Source organism: Malus domestica, chromosome 14 (assembly GCF_042453785.1).
Source record: "Malus domestica chromosome 14, GDT2T_hap1".
NCBI lineage: Eukaryota > Viridiplantae > Streptophyta > Magnoliopsida > Rosales > Rosaceae > Malus > Malus domestica.
Genome location: NC_091674.1, coordinates 24,526,704 through 24,544,965, shown reverse-complemented (window position 1 = coordinate 24,544,965; position 18,262 = coordinate 24,526,704). Strand labels below are relative to the sequence as shown.

The window sequence follows — 18,262 nt, the reverse complement described above, 5'->3', positions numbered from 1 at the left end:
GCCCTTTTCCCTCTTTTCCTCCCCTCCCATCTCCTCTGCCCCTTCCCCTCCTTGCATCCCACCTCATCTTCCTTCCTCCTTTCCAGTCTTCTTCCTTCATTTTTATTCTCGGTTCTCCCTTGAGTTTCATCTCAGTTCTTCTTTGAGCCAAGTCTCAACTATCCTCTAAGTTTGTCTCAGATTTGGGCTTCATGCCCCTTATTCGGCATTTTTTGTCTGCTTTTTGCTTTTAAATTTCCTTCCTCCCTCCTCCTTAGTAGTGATATTCAATATCCACCCCACCATGTGCTCGAATCGGCAAGCTCCGATAAAAAAATTGGATATCAGATCCACTTCTGTCCCTCACTTCCCCTCCCCAAACCGGCATATGCCAAATCCTCATTGAGGCTGTGTTATGTAGTCTCCACCACATTAAAAGTATTTTACATATCCCCTTAGCCTCACTTTCTACCCATAAGATACTTTCTTTGTATATCATTACAAGAGTTCGAGAAGGGGACTTGGATCTGATGTTTACCTTGTCGGTTCGGAGTTTGACTTCCTCCGAGGATATGAAGCTGGCGGGAGTTTGGTTTATGCTGCTTGAGATTAGGTTTTTTGTTTGTTTTTGCAACCTTCAGACCTAAACTTGTGTGGGACTCTTGTTGTTTCTTAGGTTGCAGTTCTCATTTTGCCCCGACTCTTTTTGGGTCTTGTACTAGTTTTAATTTAATGGAAGTTCTCTTGTTTGACCGAAAAAAAGAACATAAATTTTACATCATCACATCAGCCCGTTACAAAAAAAAAAATTAGTTAAATAAGTTTTTGTTTTTCCGAAAGGAAAAATTAGTATAATAAGTTGGTTTGAAGGACATCAGACCCTAGGCCCATGCATAGAGGCTTCAATTTGGTACCTTCATCAGTTTTAAAAAGTTTATATGGAACGGATTTAATGTCATGTGGCATCGTTTATCCAATAACATATTACCAAAATGCAAGTTTTTCTCCATATGCCAATATATTACTAAATTGGAAGGCCACATGACGGTGAACTCATTCCATATAAGTTGCTCTCCATGAATTTGGTACATGAGCTTCAACTTTGTGCATGGGGAGAAGCAAAGAATGGTGGTTTTAAGAAACTAATTTAAGAGTGGTTGTTTTAAGAATCTAATTTAATCTTTGGAGAAATTATTATTAATAAACCTCTTGCAATAAGCATAACCACTTCACAACTAATCAACTTATAACAAAATTCTTTGAATTTGGAAAGCAAGAAAGTACACTTACAAATCGGGAAGGGCTGAATGCCCAACTTCATAAATCAATCACACTTTTCCTCTCTGGAGGAGCAACACATTCCCACAAGGAACGGTATGCCTCAATATTGGAAACGTCAACACCGAGGGCAGCAAGGTTACGGCCATACTCCTGACAACCATATACGTCACCATTAATCATCTTGTATTAAGTCAATAATTTGTTAGCCGTTTGCCCAACAACATAGATGGATAACGGAGGCCAGTTCTTACCTGAATGTCGAGGAAAATTTGCATGCATATCTTGTCAGTGTCGGACACATTTTGATCAGAAACATCTGAACTTGCTCCGCCTCGTCTTTGTGCACCTTGCCTTATTCTCTGGAGCGAAGTCTCCATTTTCCTAGTCTGATCATGATAGTTAGGAGTTTAGAATTCAACAAGTATGAATTGCAGAAGGTTATGTATTTGAAGGGCCATTTCAGCATCCGGACACTAACCACGCTGACGACATTGGAAGCTTGCTCATAATAACGACCAGTAATCTCAGTTGCAGCATTGAGCAGCACTTCGTTGATAGCATCCCTAGTAAGATACTTTGTAGCTCGTTCTCCTTCCAAAAAGGCCTGAGAGTTGTTGCTTGTTCAGTATATATTTCATAATTTGGAATAAAATTCAGGGTGCACATTCTGAAGATCAAAAGATGTTCCATACTTTGCAAATTAAAAATCCATCTAAAACAACGTTAAAAACAGTTATGTCTGTTTTACCAAGTCCATTTAGCACAAGGCAAAAAAAATTTCCACAGCTAATCGGTTTTACTTGGAGTAAAGAAAAATGTTACCACAGGGATCCGATAGCACTAAAACATGTGATCGTAAGTGCAAGAATTAAATGTCTCTTCCATATCCTATGAGTGGTAAGAGCAATAAGACTGACACTGTATTCCACCTCATCTGAATTTCTGAAAGACCCAGTTTTGCAAGATGGGACCCTAGATTATTGCTACAGCTAAATCTATTAACTGAAAACAGTAGGGAAGGAAAAATAAAAGTAAAAACCATTCACTTGTTTCGGAACATGATGCCAATTTTAGCCATAAAGATAGAAGGCCGCATACCCTCAGGGGACGCAATACTCCTGCCACATAGGGTGAATGTCTGACGGGAAGAGGCTTATTAGTCACCCTGTACGTTGCAGTTATTCCCTTTAGCTGTGCCAATTCCTACATTTTTTTAAGGAAGGTAACATCAAAACGAATATAGACTTCACAAGACAGGAAATGATAAATTAAGAAAATCCGTTAAAGACCCAAAACAGAGCACCAGGATATATCTCTCACATGATGTTTAAACCCATCACCCAGCTTCACATTTTTAAAGGTGTGTGCAAAACCAAGGGGTCCAGTTTATTGCATTGCACGATTAGCCCAAAATATATTCTTAGAGCATCTCCAAGAGATGCTGTAAAACAGGCCAACTTTATTTTAAATAGTCAAACTTAAAAATTTCATCTCCAAGAGATGCTGTAAAAGACTATTATGGCAAAATGAAGAGTCACTCTTTATATTTAGAGAGCAACTGTTCACGTGCTAAATATTACCAAAATAATAAAACTCAAGGGTGGACCCTTGAGCAAGGAGAAATGGAAGAGAGAAAAGGGTGTTTTAGGAAATGAGTGGGTTGGGTTTGAATTGTTAATAATAAAATATTCAAAGTTGCTAAAATAGGCTCTTGCCGGAGATGAAAGTTGAACTGAGTAGCTAAAATAGTTTTTTGACACTGTTCACTTGCTAGTTTAACAAAAAATTAGAGTCTCTCTTGGAGAAGTTCTTAATCAATCAAAACTTACCGCAGCAGATTTTTCAACTAGTGCCTCTACAATTGTGTTGATAACTTGAGGCACTAAATCATTCAATAATTTTCCTCCTTGTAAAAGGCTCTGTTTTACGAGATCTAGAACATCGGCAGGACAAGAAGAAAGAAGCTTAAGTACATGCCCGAGGAAGTCACCACAAACCACCTTGTACAGCCGGTCTGTATCATGAATAATCTGCAAAACCAACATGTGTCAGTCTCTGTATTAAGATTCATAACTGATGTATATTGGTGAGATGTGGCACGATCCAATTACATTACAGAATATGTGAAGTCTTTTCACAAGTTTATACAAGTCCAAGAAGACTTTTAGTCTTATTTTACCCTCTTAGCCATGCATGGATTTAGTGCATTTTAGACGCTATTTTATATTAGTAAAATCAAGACATGAAGCATACATATATAAAATCATCAGGAACAGCTGCAGTAGCCCATTCAGAACCAGATTTGGAGCCGGTTTGACCCATCTTATGAGCAGTCAGTCCAGATGACAGCCAACTTGAGTATCTATGATAGAGTCACAAATATGTCGTTAGTAACAAAACTATGGTCTAGACTAAAATTTATCAGCCAATCTCCTCAAACTGACCTTGAAAGAAGCTGCAAAGATAAGCGAAGAAACTTATCAGCGCAAGAAAGAACAATAACATCTTCTCTCCAACAGGATTCCAAGCACTCTAACAAAGTGACACTTTGTTTTAATGTTAAATCTGGAGAATTTCCTTGACCAGAAGGTACATTATGCACAGGGAGAAGATTAGTCTCCACAAGTATAGAATCTAGAGCCCCTGCAATTTCCTGAAACCTGAGGTAATTCTAGTAATAAATTAACAGAGCAGTCCACAACATAAAACCTCAATTCATATTCGATAAAATCAGCAACCACCAAGAGTTCTGCCAAGTACCTCAAAGAGAAATAAACTCCAAGGTTCCATTGCTTCATGAAGTCAATATAAACAGCTTCGGCTCGAAATTTGGAAACAGCTGATCCGGATGGACAATAGCCTTGCATGACAATACAATGTCAGCAGCAATTGAACTTCCAAATTTTAAAACTTAAATGAGATAATGGGGAGATACTAATTTCTACCTTCTAGATGAGCCAAGAACTTTAGGCTTGATTTGTAATTTTTCAAAAATTCTGTTGGTCTTCCAGGAGAAAAAGCACCGGGTTTCCCCTTTTGGATTGCTGAGAGAACCTCTTTGAGGATTGAATTTGCCAAGAAGTCAAACACGTGCAAACCAGAATTCTCTGGGAAAAGAAACCCATAAAAACAGTAAAGTGACTTGAAAATATAGAGATATAACATTCATGCATACAGGTCCATATAAATTCTTATAATTTATAACCTATAGCATGGCCTTTTTATGTTACCATGGATCGATGACGAATTAGCCATCTGCTAAATTTATAAAATCATGGTGCATCTCAGAAGCATTGTATACAAATGAAACAATGAAATTGAGGCAAGGAGAATCCAGATAAATGAGTTAAAGATAAATGAAATGATAATGCTACAAAAAAAGAAAGAGAACAAAGCATGGTGCATCTTGTAAAATGATGATGTAAAGGAGTAACAAATGATTTCAGTCTACATGAATACACATGCTTAATCCGTAGACTAGGGTGCATCACAGAACCATGGCCATTAAATTAAGTTGCACGATTGAAGCAATATGTTGTATTCTGATACAAATGAGTTCAGATAATTGTAATGGGAGTATGATACTGCAAAGCAGCAGCAATTGGACTTCTTCAATACCTTCGAAAGAAATTTCCAACAAAAATTTGCAGTCATTCTCAATACATGTCTTGATTTGCTTGTAATCATTCTCAAGGTCATCTCCAGATGGTCTTGTAGCGGCCCCTGATGTTCCATGAGGAATAATTTTTTGTATCAATGGAGCTACTATAGTCATGCGAAAAAGTTCTTCTGCACTCCTAGTGTTATCTATTGCAGCATATGCACGTAAGCAATTGTAGATTGCATTTGCATCTCGATGTTCCAGTCCATCTACAAAACAATGTCCCAAGCTAGCATCTAGTAATAGGCTGGCACCCTGAATCCTCTTCTCCATGTTTTCAATGAAAGGCAGGTTCTGTACTGGCATAATAGAGAAAATAGATGAGCACAAAATGTCCAAGCCCATAATAAAACAATTCAATGTTCAAAATTAGTGTGGATGGAAAGGAAGTAATATAAGATCCTGGGCAAGAATTCTCAAAAATTCAGGCATCTGACATCTGAACAAAATTAGCTTACATATATAGACCCACATTTTTTCACTGTCGCCTACACAAACTTAAGAAAATCAATAGCAAAAAGAAAAATAAAACCATCAAAATTTAACCGCTCGGCACTTCTTGAAGCCACAGTTGAAAATGCACCCGACAAGTTTGAACTGAATTCTGCTACAATTCAAACTCAAGCCACAGCTACAGATATCAAAGTCGGATGTAATAAAAAATTGATTGCGTGAGAGAGAGAAAAAAGCAACCTTTGCGTGAGCGATATAGAACTTTAGCCGGTTCATCTCACTAGCAATTCTCTCCAAAAGCATGCTTTGAGTGTCTCTGAGATTTGTTCCATTCTCAGCATGTTGTAAGGAAGTTCCATTGCTAACAGAATTCTTCTCTGCCAAATTTACATCTCCGTTCGACCAATCAGCCGGCACACTTGGCAGCTCTTTTATTAGTTTTTCAACCTGCATTCAAAGTAGGAGAATGGGAACAAAAATCAAAACAACATTGCGGAATGGGAACAAAAATCAAAACAACATTGCGGTGAATTGAGACTGGTTTTCCACTCTGTTTAATCTTCTCTTCTTCTTAAAAGCTCTCAAATTGGAAACCCAGACAGTGCCACGCAATGCGATTTCAGATCGAAAAGAACATCAAATAATATCAAGGCTCAATCAATAAGCAATGAAATTCATACTAAATTCTTCAACCAAATCACTGTCACATGCTCCAAACTCCCAAACGCCAAAGCTAAATTCAGAGACGCATTACCTTAGAAACGACATGAAACGTATCAAGCAGGAGCTCCAAGACCTCTCTGGCCTCGGCCGCCTCTAATCTCTGCTTCAATCCGTTCGTCAAGGCCACGAGCGAGTCCTGCACTGAGCCTCTGAACTGTTCGATCTTCTCCCTCAGCTCGACGAGCGGGGCCCGCATGCGGACGACCGCGGAGTCGACGTCGACAAGCTTGGTGCTAAGGTTGACGAAGTCGGCGTAGTCTCGGTTGATGAGGTCGATGAGCTCATGGTTGAGGGAGGCCAGGTAAGACTGGAGCTCGGATCGGAGCGTGTCGAAGGGGACGAAGGTGCGGAGGTCGGAGATGTACGACTCGGAATCGAACTCCGGAAAGAGGAAGAGCGCGGGCTTGAACCAGAGAGGGTGGGAGTCGAGCGGGTCCGAGAAGAGGTTCGCGGCGGATCTGTGCGGCGCTGCGATTGGATCCGCCATTGGAGTTAGATTTTCTAATTCTCTCACTTGCTTTTCTTCTTTAGATTTAGTTACAAAGTGTTTGGATGCCTAGAAAGTGCGTGGGAAAATCGGAATCGATGAGGTGGTTATGCTTTTACTCCAGAGCCAGAGGGATGTTCGAAAATGAAGACGACTGAATAACCGGGCCGGGTTTTTTTAACGGCAGGTCACTGCGGATCTGGATTCCTATTCTTGTTATAAAAACCTTCATTTTAATTTAAAGAAAATTACAAACATGGGTAGAAGTTTGATATGTTCTTTGGTTTATGCTTGGTTGTAGTTGTCATTAACAAATTCACATGTAATCACAAAAGAAAATAAATCAGTTTTTGTAACATGCTTAAAGGAAGGAACACAAATTAACGCTACAACCCTGAGAGACTTGAGCCTATAAACTTTATTTGGAGAGTTATTAATATGTGATTTCTTGTTTTCTAAAGTCGTTGCATGATCTCATTACTCTTTGCTTGGTTGCTACTTAGAATGCGTTTTATCATTTTAGTTCCAAATATTAGAACTCATGCCCGTTTCATTCAAAGCTTAAAATTGAGTGCATAACATATAACAAGATGAAATTGTTTAGTAGTTATCACCAGAGCCAAAAAGCTTTCATCCCATGCATTTGTTTTGTAGGTTTAACCCCTTTGAGCCTTAATTAGCCTATTTTCTTTGTTAGTCACATTATTCTTACCTAGCCTAGAATAGGACTATCCATGCCTTTATTCTTGAAGTATAGTGGAGCATGACTTAAAGGGAATTCATTTTGATCAACAATATTGTAGAAAACAAGTGTGGGGGAAGGGTTTTCAAAAGTTTGGGTTTTGTGTGCCAATGAAATAGTCATGGGTTTGAAGAAAGAAAGAAAAAAAATAGAAAAAATCGTGAAAAGAAGAAAAGAAAAGAAAAAGAAAGAAAAAAGTTGTGAAAAAAGTGAAAAAGAACTCACAAGTATTGGTTGTTGAAGAAATGGTCCAAACAGTTTGAATATGACCCTAAGTATGTACGAAATCTCCTTAGTGTTTCGAGTTATTTGCTACATTCAAGAGTGAATTCTAAGTTGATTTCATTACTTTGCTTACTATTGCTTTAAGAACATTTGTTTATCCTTATCTTTCTTTGTTAGCCAATACCCTTAGCCCCGTTACAACCCTTAGACTTTAATCTTGATTGTTGTGTGTTTCAATATGTGGTAATTTTTAGATTAAAATTATGAATAATAAAATCTAATTTTAATGGCTTGATACATTAATAATCTTATTTATTAAATATTTTTTAATTTATTAATTATTTTATTTCTTCTTAATTTTTAATGTATTAATTTTATTTCATTTATTGTAATATATTTTGTTGTAAATATTTAGATATTTGTTATACAATATATTTCGATGTACTTTATTTTCTTCATTTAGGTACATTAAATTCATTATAATACATTTCGATGTATAGATTTAGGTCTACATATTTTGGTACATACATTTCGATACAAACATTTAGGTACATTAATTCAATATAATACATTTCAGTACTAATATTTTGGTGCATACATTTCGGTACACACATTTAGGTACATTAATTTAATATAATACATTTCGGTACTAACATTTAAATACATTAGTTCAATATAATGCATTTCGGTACTAACATTTATGTGACAACCCATCCCAAATTTTACAATTTTTAAAATTTTTAAAGGTTGTTATTCATTATTCTATTCAATTCTTATAGTTATGGTTATTTTTTATTAATTGAGGGGTTAAAGGAGGAAGGCTGCAGGATGGCAGCAAAGGGGAAAGGGATAGAAAGAAGATGGGCACTGCCTAATTAGAAAGAAAGAGAAGAACAGGGGATGAATCAGGGAGAAGGAGAAAGAGAGAGGGGACGAATCAGAGGGAGAAACAGGAGGGAAATGATAGAGGGAGAGAGGTAGACTACCTGGGTCCCCCTCGACCCGTTTCTCCTTTGAAACTGGACCCAGCGGGAATACATGAAATCCGGTGCTTTCTCCGGTCAAATTCCGGCGAATTGCACCGGGCCAATACCTAGGAACTTCTCCTTAGTCCTTCTTCGATTTCCTACACAAATTGGATGGGATTTGGCCTTATTTCGTGGGATGTGGCGATGGCGACTCTGAGGACACCATCAATTCCCACCATCAACCAACTTCTCTTGAGCTCAGGAACAATGCCCAATCGTTGGTTGGAGCGTCGAAATCGATTTGAGGACGAATCAAAGCACATTCACACCTAGGGTTCCGGCAGGGTTTTCATGAAATCTAGGCTTTTCCCAACCAAATTGGCCTTAGTTACAGGTATGAAAGTTGCTCTACTCATTGAGACCTTCATTTCTGAAATTTTTTAGAATTTGTAGAAATAGTTGAAATTTCCGACAAGTCAGGACGGCCGACCGCCACTCGCGGCGACGCATGGCCAGGGGGCCGTCGAGGTTATTCTTAGGCTACGAGATACTTTGAGTTCAGTTTTGGTAATTGTATGATACAGGTTGATTGTTAGAATCTAAATTTTCTACGTTACATTAATAGGTTATTATATGAATCGACAATCTAACCGTTGGATCGTTACTCAATTTTAATATGTTATAGTACGTAATATTTGAGAACCATAGAAACTTACGGATTGGGAATCCGACATACGGATCCTTCCGAATTGGATTTGTAAGTTCATAAAATAAAATGTTGACTACCACTTGATTTTGGACAATTGGTGGAGATCCAACCGTTGGATTATAATGAAACCTTAGGATGTTGTTCTATAAGTATAATGTGAATTTTTGGAAGCAATGGATCGGAAATCCGTGATGCAGATCTTCCGAATTAAATTACGTAGAGATGCGTTTTATGTAAATTATGTATTTTATCAGTCAGAACTCTGAGATGTGATTTGATAATTGGTCATAGGCGACGATGGTTTGTGATGTCTCGACACGCGTGCTAGGGAGTCGTGTCACGAACCTCAGGTGAGTGGGTCTTTTCCATTATATTGTGTATTATATATATATATATATATATATATGATAGACAATTCCATAAATGTTTATAAATCGATTATTGCTTATTATTAATGTGAATGTTTTGAAATACTATAGTGAACTACGAATGACTTGATCCCTGTTTAGGGTACGTAGACAGTCTAACGAGATGTTAGATGCATCCATACATCATTTGAAACAAAAACCTTGTTTGGGAATTGAGCAATGTGAAGGAAATTGGTGAAAATATGATATTTAACCTTATGTTTTAGTGATTGGATGTTGGTCATAAATCAATGTGGAAGGAATCAAGAAACTGAAATAAGGAAACGTAAGTAATGATAGTTAATCTAACTAGTGTTTAGTTGGACTTATCCCCGATCATTATTTCCGAAAATAAATAACTCGGGAGTAGGGCATTATAGATTGTGCATTTTACGCCACATTATATATATTGGAAAAATACTATGATATGGTTGAGTTTTTGTTTTGCATTATGTCATATCCATGGGTATACTACTTGAACAAAATTATTATGAATGCTTTGAAGTGCGAAGATGAACGCGGGACACACATGTAAGTTCAGGTGAATTATGATATTTATTGAAATGATGAAGTTATGGCATGACTACATGCATGTTTTAAGCAACTCCGACACTATTGTACGGGTTGCCTATGAATCGTACATGTTATGTTGAGATACATTGAGAGCTCATAAACCAGCACCCCAGTGTTAGTGCTCTTGCCCGTGGCCAGGGCACAGTCCTTAACGTGATGTTCACCTCCCGCACCTTACGCTCATCTTGAATCCAAGGTAGGTGCATAGTTTTGTCGTACAGACCATTATAGGTGGTTACGACTCATAGGTGACCCGCGATTATTTGCACAGCCTTCACGTGATCGTAGCACTTGAGCGTATTTATTTACACCCAGTCCTGTCATACAGACCACTTTAGGTGGTTCCGATTTGTGTGCATGTATACTTATTAAGATATGGATAAGTCGTATAGGTCACTAGAGGTGACTCCCGACTTATGAGCTAGCATATGTGATGATATATGGATAAGTCGTACAGGTCACCATAGGTGACTCCGACTTATGAGTTAGCATTGATTGATGAGATATGAGTGCAGTCGTACATGTCACCAAAGGTGACTTCGACTTACATGCTAGTATGGGTTATTAATCACATGATTATTGATATTACTAATGAGACGTTGTGTTATGGTATATTTATGGTTTATTGTTGATATACTTTTGATTTTACATTGATATGTGGCATGATTTTTTGGAATCTATACAGGTGTTGCAGCGAGAGGTTATAATGTTTTAGATGGTTTCTATTCAAATTTCATTTCTAGGGCCACTCACCCTTGTCTTGTCTTCACCTTCCAGGTTTTATTAGCTGAGCTTTCTTATCGTCGAAGATTCATGGCGATTCTTAGTATTGGAGATTATTTCGAGGGTACGATTCCTAATTCACTCTTTTGTACTTGCTTATGCTTTAACGTAACGTGTGAAATGAGTTCATTCCCGCTCACCAGTGCACTTTGGTATTTAGGCACTCTTAGGTTTAAATTTATTCACAATTTTCCACATCATCACATTTTATGGCTTCGTCACCTTCCAGGTGTCGGCCAGCACAACTCAATTCGGAGTCCTAATGGACATTCCAGGTCGGGGTGTGTCATTTAGGTACATTAATTGAGTCTTTCAAGATTGAAGAATGTTAAATAAAATTAATAAATTAAAAAACTCTTTTTTGATAAAAAAAATAAATTAAAAATTGTATATTAGTAAATTTAAATATTTAATAGGAGACATTAAATAAAAAGAAAAACTAACTAAAAGTCCAAAAAAATTTCGCTTTTAACGCAAAGTCATTTTTAAATGTATAGTGAATAGTGACAGTTAAAAGTAAAAATGTGGTTTTTCGTTAAAAGTAAACAGTACTGGGATTGTTTTGTTAAAACTCTCTAAATAAAATGCACATTGATTATTTTGAATTAAGAACACATTAAGAGATTATATCAATATATAATCTAACACCAAATTTATTTTAAATTTCAATCTTCTTAAAAGATTAAAGTTAAAGAAACCTCATTTTTAAAATATATTTTCTTTCTCTTCCACTATCTCACTTCTCTCCCCCCTCTCTCTCTCCCTCTCCCTCTCTTACACACACACGCCATATCCCATCACTTTTTCCATCACATCTCTCTCCCTCACGGTCCCATTTTCCCTCATTTCAGCCGATTCTTTCTCTCTTCCCACTTATTTCTCTTTCTTTCTTTTCTTTTCATCTAACTCTCTTGTCCCTTTTCCCTCTTCATGGCACAACAAATGCAGACAGCAGCTCGCCGCTGTCCTACAGCAGACCACGACATCGCCACCATCTCTGCAACCCTTTCATAACCACGAATCCTTTTCTAACATCTGTTATTCGAAACTTGGAGGAAAAACCTTCAAACCAAGGAGCTCCGACGCGAAGGAGGAACTCTGGCGATACTCCTCGGTGTCCTCGAACAATGTAAGGTTTGAAATCACTCCTTGCATTCCATTCATCATTTTGTTTAACTTTATAACCTTGCATGTGAGCTTTGGTTTCACACTTGTGAGTTTTGAACGGAATAACGGATTCCATGTCCGGCTAGCTGCAGAGAACTCCGGCAAAGATTCTGGCCAAATATTTTCCGTTCTGACGAGACCAAGCCCATTTTGTTCCATCTTCAGGTTATCTAGACCTAGTTCGAGTCTTGCATGCTCGATTCCAGGACTGCTGCAATGAAATTCAACGAAAACCCTTTTCGAGTTCATGAGAATCCAGCAAAATTCGACTTTCCTAGCCATTTAGGGGCCTTAATTCTTGTATACTTCTATTCCCATTGTTTCCCATTTCAAACTCATATAGCATATGCTTAATTGATATGTAATCCCATGTAATCACTTGTAATTAGTTTTCTTTCCTTTTATGTTAGGGTTGTACACCTATAAGTTCCTCTTATTGAGAAAAATATATCATAATTCAAAGCATTCTCTTCTTGGCACCAGAGCCTAGGTTTTGAAAAAAAAAAGAGACGAGATCGTGCTCTATACGGAAAACCATAACTACCAGCCGCGCAGCCAGTTGTGCAACGCCGTCCGACCAGCGAGCGATGCCGTCGTTGCTGACCCGAGAACCCGAACTACCCGCCACGCACCCAGTTGTGCAGTGCGCCGATCAACCAGAGAGCGACGCCGTCGTTGCTGATCTGAGTTCACCCAGCCGCTCCCTGCATCCACCACCACGAACCGAGATTCAACCCACTGCCTGAAATTTGTCCCAGATTTCGACCTGTGTATCTATTTTGCGTGCCTAGATTCGATTGAACCCAGTGACCCACTTGTTGCTATTTGAAGAACAACATAAAAAAGCTTGCTGTTGCGAAATAGGAAAAAAAGATTGATGTGCTGTTGCGGAAAAAAAAGGAAGAAGGGTTACTTTATATATATATATATATATATATATATTACTAGTATTTGTTTTTGGTGTTGGAAATATGCCCTAAAAGTCAATCTTTGGAAGAAACCTTTCAGGACAATTGAATTGATGTATGGATGACTCTTATACATCAAATGGCAAAGATACTAATTAGGACTATCTCAATAAACGATATATGTCCTAAATAGTGTATCCATGGACAATGGATCGATTGAAGAAGTAATCTAATGATGTTAGACTACAGAGACCTTCTTCACATAACCAAATGTCCAAAAGGTTCCTGGTCACTGGATTGTCGGAGGGATACTGACAATGCTTAGACCGGTACATACTGTGTCTACTTCAAATGGAAGGATGGAAAGTCTCATCCCATTCATGTTGTGACACTAAGACAAGTATGTAGGTGCTCATTAAGGGAATGAGTTCACTTAACACAATCGAACAAGAGTACTTGCATGGAGGTCTACTCACATGTCAAGCAAGTAACTCTAATGGTTGGAATAATGTAAGTAGTCCTTTAACCTGAGGCATCGTTGTTGTCTTGTGGCTAAGTACTTAATCTTTGATTATGTCAAAGTCATCCCATCCGCAGGTGTCCACGGCATGATTGGGGTTAAGCCACTTAGTCATGAAGGCAAGTGTATGCGCAACAAGGGATCTCTAATCTTCGATAAGAGAGGAAGAATACTCTAAGATATGATTCGGGAATCTTCGGCCGAAGTATCGAGCGTAATAAAGGAAAGCGTTCCTATACGACTCAATTGAATCATATAAGAAGGAATAATCACATTAGGGGTTTGACATAACATATCCATACCCTAGTAATGTGATTGAGAGTATTGTATTAGAGAAGGATCGAATTACATTGTAATTCCAACTGAATAGGTTCTCCGAATAAACTTCTACATTAGCTTGGGTAGCTATGACATATGGTTAGATGTTACTCATAGCTTGTGAGTTCTTCTAGATGATTAAATGTAGTCATCAAAGAAGAAGATGAATTGAAATGAAGTTTCAATTCACTAAGTGATTGAATTAAATTTAATCAAGTAGATTGGTGCCAATCACCTCACTGCCTTACTAATTAGAACCTAAAAGATTGCTCACCAATACACTATTGTAGTGAGTAATTAATGGATGAAGGAAACAATTAATTGGATTAATTATGTGTTGTGATTAATTTGGAAAGTCTAAATAAATCATAAAAGCGATAAAGATCGTTTTGGGTTTAAAGAAACGTTCGGGTTTAATTAGGCTTATTGGGCCTAAACCCATTGGGCTTTTATTCAAGCATTGGATGACTTGAAATATTAAAAGCCCAAAGCCCAAACAAACAACAAAGAGGCCGGCCACTTTAGGTGTGAAAAGAGTGAGATATTTAGTCAAGTTGTTGACTAGGTTTCTTTTGTCTATATAAGGAACTTTATAAGATATTGTTCATAGGGTTTTTTGTGAGTTTTGAACAACAAAGAGGCAAAAGAAAATAGCTCTCTAAACTACACAAAGGCCGGCCACCAAAGGGGGTTTTTACTAACATCTCTTACACCCTTTTGGTTATTCCTTCATCCTTCTCACTACACTAGTGGGTGAGGATCTTTAGAGGTTTCCTACTTTGGAAACTTGAAGAGAATCTAGGAGCACTCATTCTAACAAAGTGGATGAGGCAAGGAGGGAAGCTAGGCTCAAGGATTTCAAGGAGCAAAGGGCTTGGAGGTGGTCCATCCTTTGTCTCAAGTCTAGATCAAGAGGTATTAGACTAACCTTCACTTTGTTCTTGATTCTTTAAAAATGTTTTGATGCATTATATATAAACCTATGAACCTTGAAGGGGATTTGCATGACTATAACTTTGATAATATGTTATAAATGCTTCCGCTGCTTTCGTATATTAAATTTGATTTGTATATGCATGATAGTCATTATGAAATCCCATTCTAGAATCTCATAAATTTCCCTTCATTTGGGGCCTCATAGTTGCTGCTGCATTTGGTTCCCGTACACACGTGCAACGACTTCACAATGGCTACCCATGCTTGTCCTTTTTCAAATGGATTTGACCGAACTGGACATGAGAGTAGGACCGATCAAGAACAGTTCAGGACTTGTGATCCCCACTGTAACAAGTCGTGTACGTCGATTGTCGAATCGAAAATAGATTCTAATACAGGTAACACAGGTAAGGCTTTAAAAGTTTCTGCATCTGTTACGAATAATACATGGATAATTGATTTCGGTGCTACTGAACATATGACTTGTGAATCTAGACAGGTACAAATCCTAAAACCACCTACCAAAACTGTTGTGAGTGTTGCCAACGGTAATGTTGTTCCCATTATTGGAGAAGGCACTGTCTCCCTGTCAGATACCCTTAGTCTTGATACCGTGCTTGTTGTTCCTTCTCTTGACTATAATTTATTATCTGTTGCTCAAATAACTGTCGCCCTACATTGTCTTGTGATTTTTTGGCCTTCCTTTTGTGTTTTTAAAGACATTCGGACTCGCAAGACGATTGGTTATGGTATTAGGAAGGGGAAGCTCTACTACTTGGAGCTGACATCAAACAGCTCTCGAATGTTGACTCACGCTCTTGCAGTGGACGGAAATCCGAGGGATAGAAATAAAGCTTCGGAGGTTTGGTTGTCGCATCGTCGACTTGGACATGCTTCTTTCGGCTATCTCCAGAGGTTGTTTCCTAGCCTATTTGTTAAGCATGATGTTTCTAGCTTTAAATGTGGTGTTTGTGAACTAGCTAAAAGTCATCGTGCTTTGTTTCCATCCAGTTTGAATAAAAGTTCTGTTCCATTTATGATAATTCATTCTGATGTTTGGGGTCCATCTAAAACTGCTACATTTGGTGGTGCTCATTGGTTCGTTACTTTTATTGATGACTACACACGTATGACTTGGGTTTGTTTGATGAAATCCAAAGGTGAAGTTACTTCTTTGTTTCAACAGTTTTACAAAATGGTACAAGTACAATATAAGTCACAAATACAGGTTCTCATGAGTGATAATGGTGGCGAATATGTTAACTCTGAACTTCGTGCCTTTCTTGATTATCATGGGATTGTTCATCAAACTACATGTCCATATACTCCACAACAAAATGGGGTTGCCGAACGCAAGAACCGTCAGCTTCTGGAGGTTGTTCGTGCTTCTTTACCCGAGGCTCATCTCCCGTTATCCTATTGGGGAGAAGCTCTCACCTCAGCTGCGTATCTCATTAATCGTGTTCCATCCCGATCGGTTGATTTTCAGACACCCCTTCAGGCACTTTCTTCACATGTTGATGCTTCTGCAGTCCCTAATCTTCCACCTCATGTGTTTGGTTGTGTGGCCTTCGTTCATCTTCATAAACAACAGCGAAGTAAGCTTGAACCTCGAGCCTTACGATGTGTGTTTGTGGGGTATGCATCAAGGCAGAAAGGATACCGTTGTTCTCACCCACCGACGAATAAGTTGTTTGTCACTATGGATGTTGCGTTTCATGAGAATGATATGTACTTTGCCAATCCCGAGTCTTCACTTCAGGGGGAGAATCAGAAAGAAGTTCAAACTCTTGATTATACTATTCCAGATATAGATAGAGTGAATGATTTGGATTTAAGTGGTGATGTCTTGGAAATAAGTGGTGATCATTCACACGAAAATAATGATGTGAATGAATTGGAATTAAGTGGTAATGTCTTGGAGACAAGTGGTGATCATTCACATGGAAACAATGTTGAAAACCTTGAAAAGGACGAGTCGACATCGCCAGATAACTCTCTGTCTGATAGCTCACTGCCAGTTTCCTCACCACCGGACAGCCCTGTGTCGCCAGCTACCTCACAGTTGTTCTTGAGTCCCAATAACCATAATCAATCGTCTTCGATCCCGGATGCACCACCACTACGTCATCTCCCTGATCGCGTCAACCGAGGTATTCCTAAACTTACTTATGAAGCCGACCTTAAATGCAAAACTAGGTATCCGGTGAGTAAGCCCAACCCTGAGTCTAATGTGTTATACCTGTTAAGTAATTATGTGTCTACCAGTCACCTGTCAGAATCAAATAAGTCGTTTATGCATCAATTATCTACTGTATCTATTCCTAACAGTGTGCATGAGGCTTTAACTGATCCACGTTGGCAAGTAGCAATGAATGAAGAGTTAAAGTCTTTGAAGAAGAATGCTACCTGGGAGATCACAGATTTGCCAGCTGGCAAGAAACCTGTGGGATGCAAATGGGTCTATACTGTGAAATACAAAGCAGATGGGACGGTGGATCGTTTCAAGGCAAGACTGGTAGCAAAAGGATACACTCAAAAATATGGAATCGACTACACAGATACATTTGCACCTGTAGCCAAGATCAACACAGTTCGTGTTTTGTTGTCCTTGGCTACAAATCTTAATTGGCCATTACAACAGTTCGATGTGAAGAACGTCTTCTTGCATGGAGACTTGACAGAAGAGATTTATATGGATCTTCCACCGGGATGTAATGCTCCAGATAAATACAAAAGTCAACAATATGCTTAGTATGGTGATTCATATAGTAGATGCTTAGTATGGTGAGAAATCTTGGAAAAATAACAACCTTGTTGTACTGTTTTTACAACAAGGACCAAAATGCAAGATTTGTTGAAGCTTTAGGGCTGTTTGGTATTTTAATGAAATTAGAGCATTTTGGACAGATTAACTATAATCTGCCCATTTTGTGTATGATTTGTATTTTAAGTATTTTGTTAAGCCAATGTGACTTGGTATAGGTATAAGCTTATTCGGATTGACGAATGACAAGGCTTATCGAGAGCAAGCATGCTCTGGTTACGTGAGTAGGTCTTTTCGTTTTTAAGTAAATATGTGTATATGTGATTTTTCCTGACAACTGCTTTTATATATTATGATGTTACATGTCTTGTTTATCTTCTTATTAGATTTTCTATACTTTATATTTTTATTAACTGCGAGTATAAAATGTGGCATGATGTATTTATTCATTATATATGCTCATTGTTACATGTGTGCACAATGTTTATTAGTTACTTGTACTGTCCTGGGTTAAGGACTAGCTTTACATGTATGTTCACATGCACCGTTTACGTTCCTTTTGGATCCAAAGTTAGGTGTCAGCCTGTCCTTAGGTTTGTTGTTATGTGATGCGTGTAGCACCAGTTTCACGTGATGTAGTACTAGAACGTAAAAT

General features: G+C 38.1%; 1 protein-coding gene and 1 long non-coding RNA gene across 2 annotated transcripts; one reads left to right on the top strand and one right to left on the bottom strand.

The window, feature by feature from the left end:
* Positions 1–1,153: 1,153 nt before the first annotated feature.
* LOC103455015 (conserved oligomeric Golgi complex subunit 2-like) lies at positions 1,154–6,819 on the bottom strand. The gene is made up of 12 exons (XM_008394607.4): positions 6,129–6,819; positions 5,615–5,821; positions 4,879–5,215; positions 4,206–4,367; positions 4,021–4,120; positions 3,705–3,920; positions 3,514–3,622; positions 3,090–3,290; positions 2,359–2,463; positions 1,739–1,864; positions 1,512–1,646; positions 1,154–1,410 (listed from the first exon to the last, which is right to left on the bottom strand). The coding sequence occupies exons 1-12, from the start codon at positions 6,582–6,584 to the stop codon at positions 1,297–1,299; spliced, it is 2,268 nt and encodes a 755-aa protein (XP_008392829.3). The 5' UTR covers positions 6,585–6,819; the 3' UTR covers positions 1,154–1,296.
* Positions 6,820–11,823: 5,004 nt separating this feature from the next.
* LOC114820829 (uncharacterized) lies at positions 11,824–18,016 on the top strand. The gene is made up of 3 exons (XR_011575443.1): positions 11,824–12,125; positions 12,251–12,458; positions 17,826–18,016. It is a non-coding gene; the product is annotated as an uncharacterized lncRNA (long non-coding RNA).
* Positions 18,017–18,262: the final 246 nt, after the last annotated feature.

Bases quoted from the DNA above. Each gene is read 5' to 3' on its own strand.
- LOC103455015 (XM_008394607.4), bottom strand. From the start codon at position 6,584: ATGGCGGATCCAATCGCAGCGCCGCACAGATCCGCCGCGAACCTCTTC. The intron at 4,368-4,878 runs GTATTGAAGAAG...TTCTTTTCCCAG, and splicing joins GTTGGAAATTTCTTTCGAAG to AGAATTCTGGTTTGCACGTG. The intron at 2,464-3,089 runs GTAAGTTTTGAT...AAAAAAATGTAG, and splicing joins TAGTTGAAAAATCTGCTGCG to GAATTGGCACAGCTAAAGGG.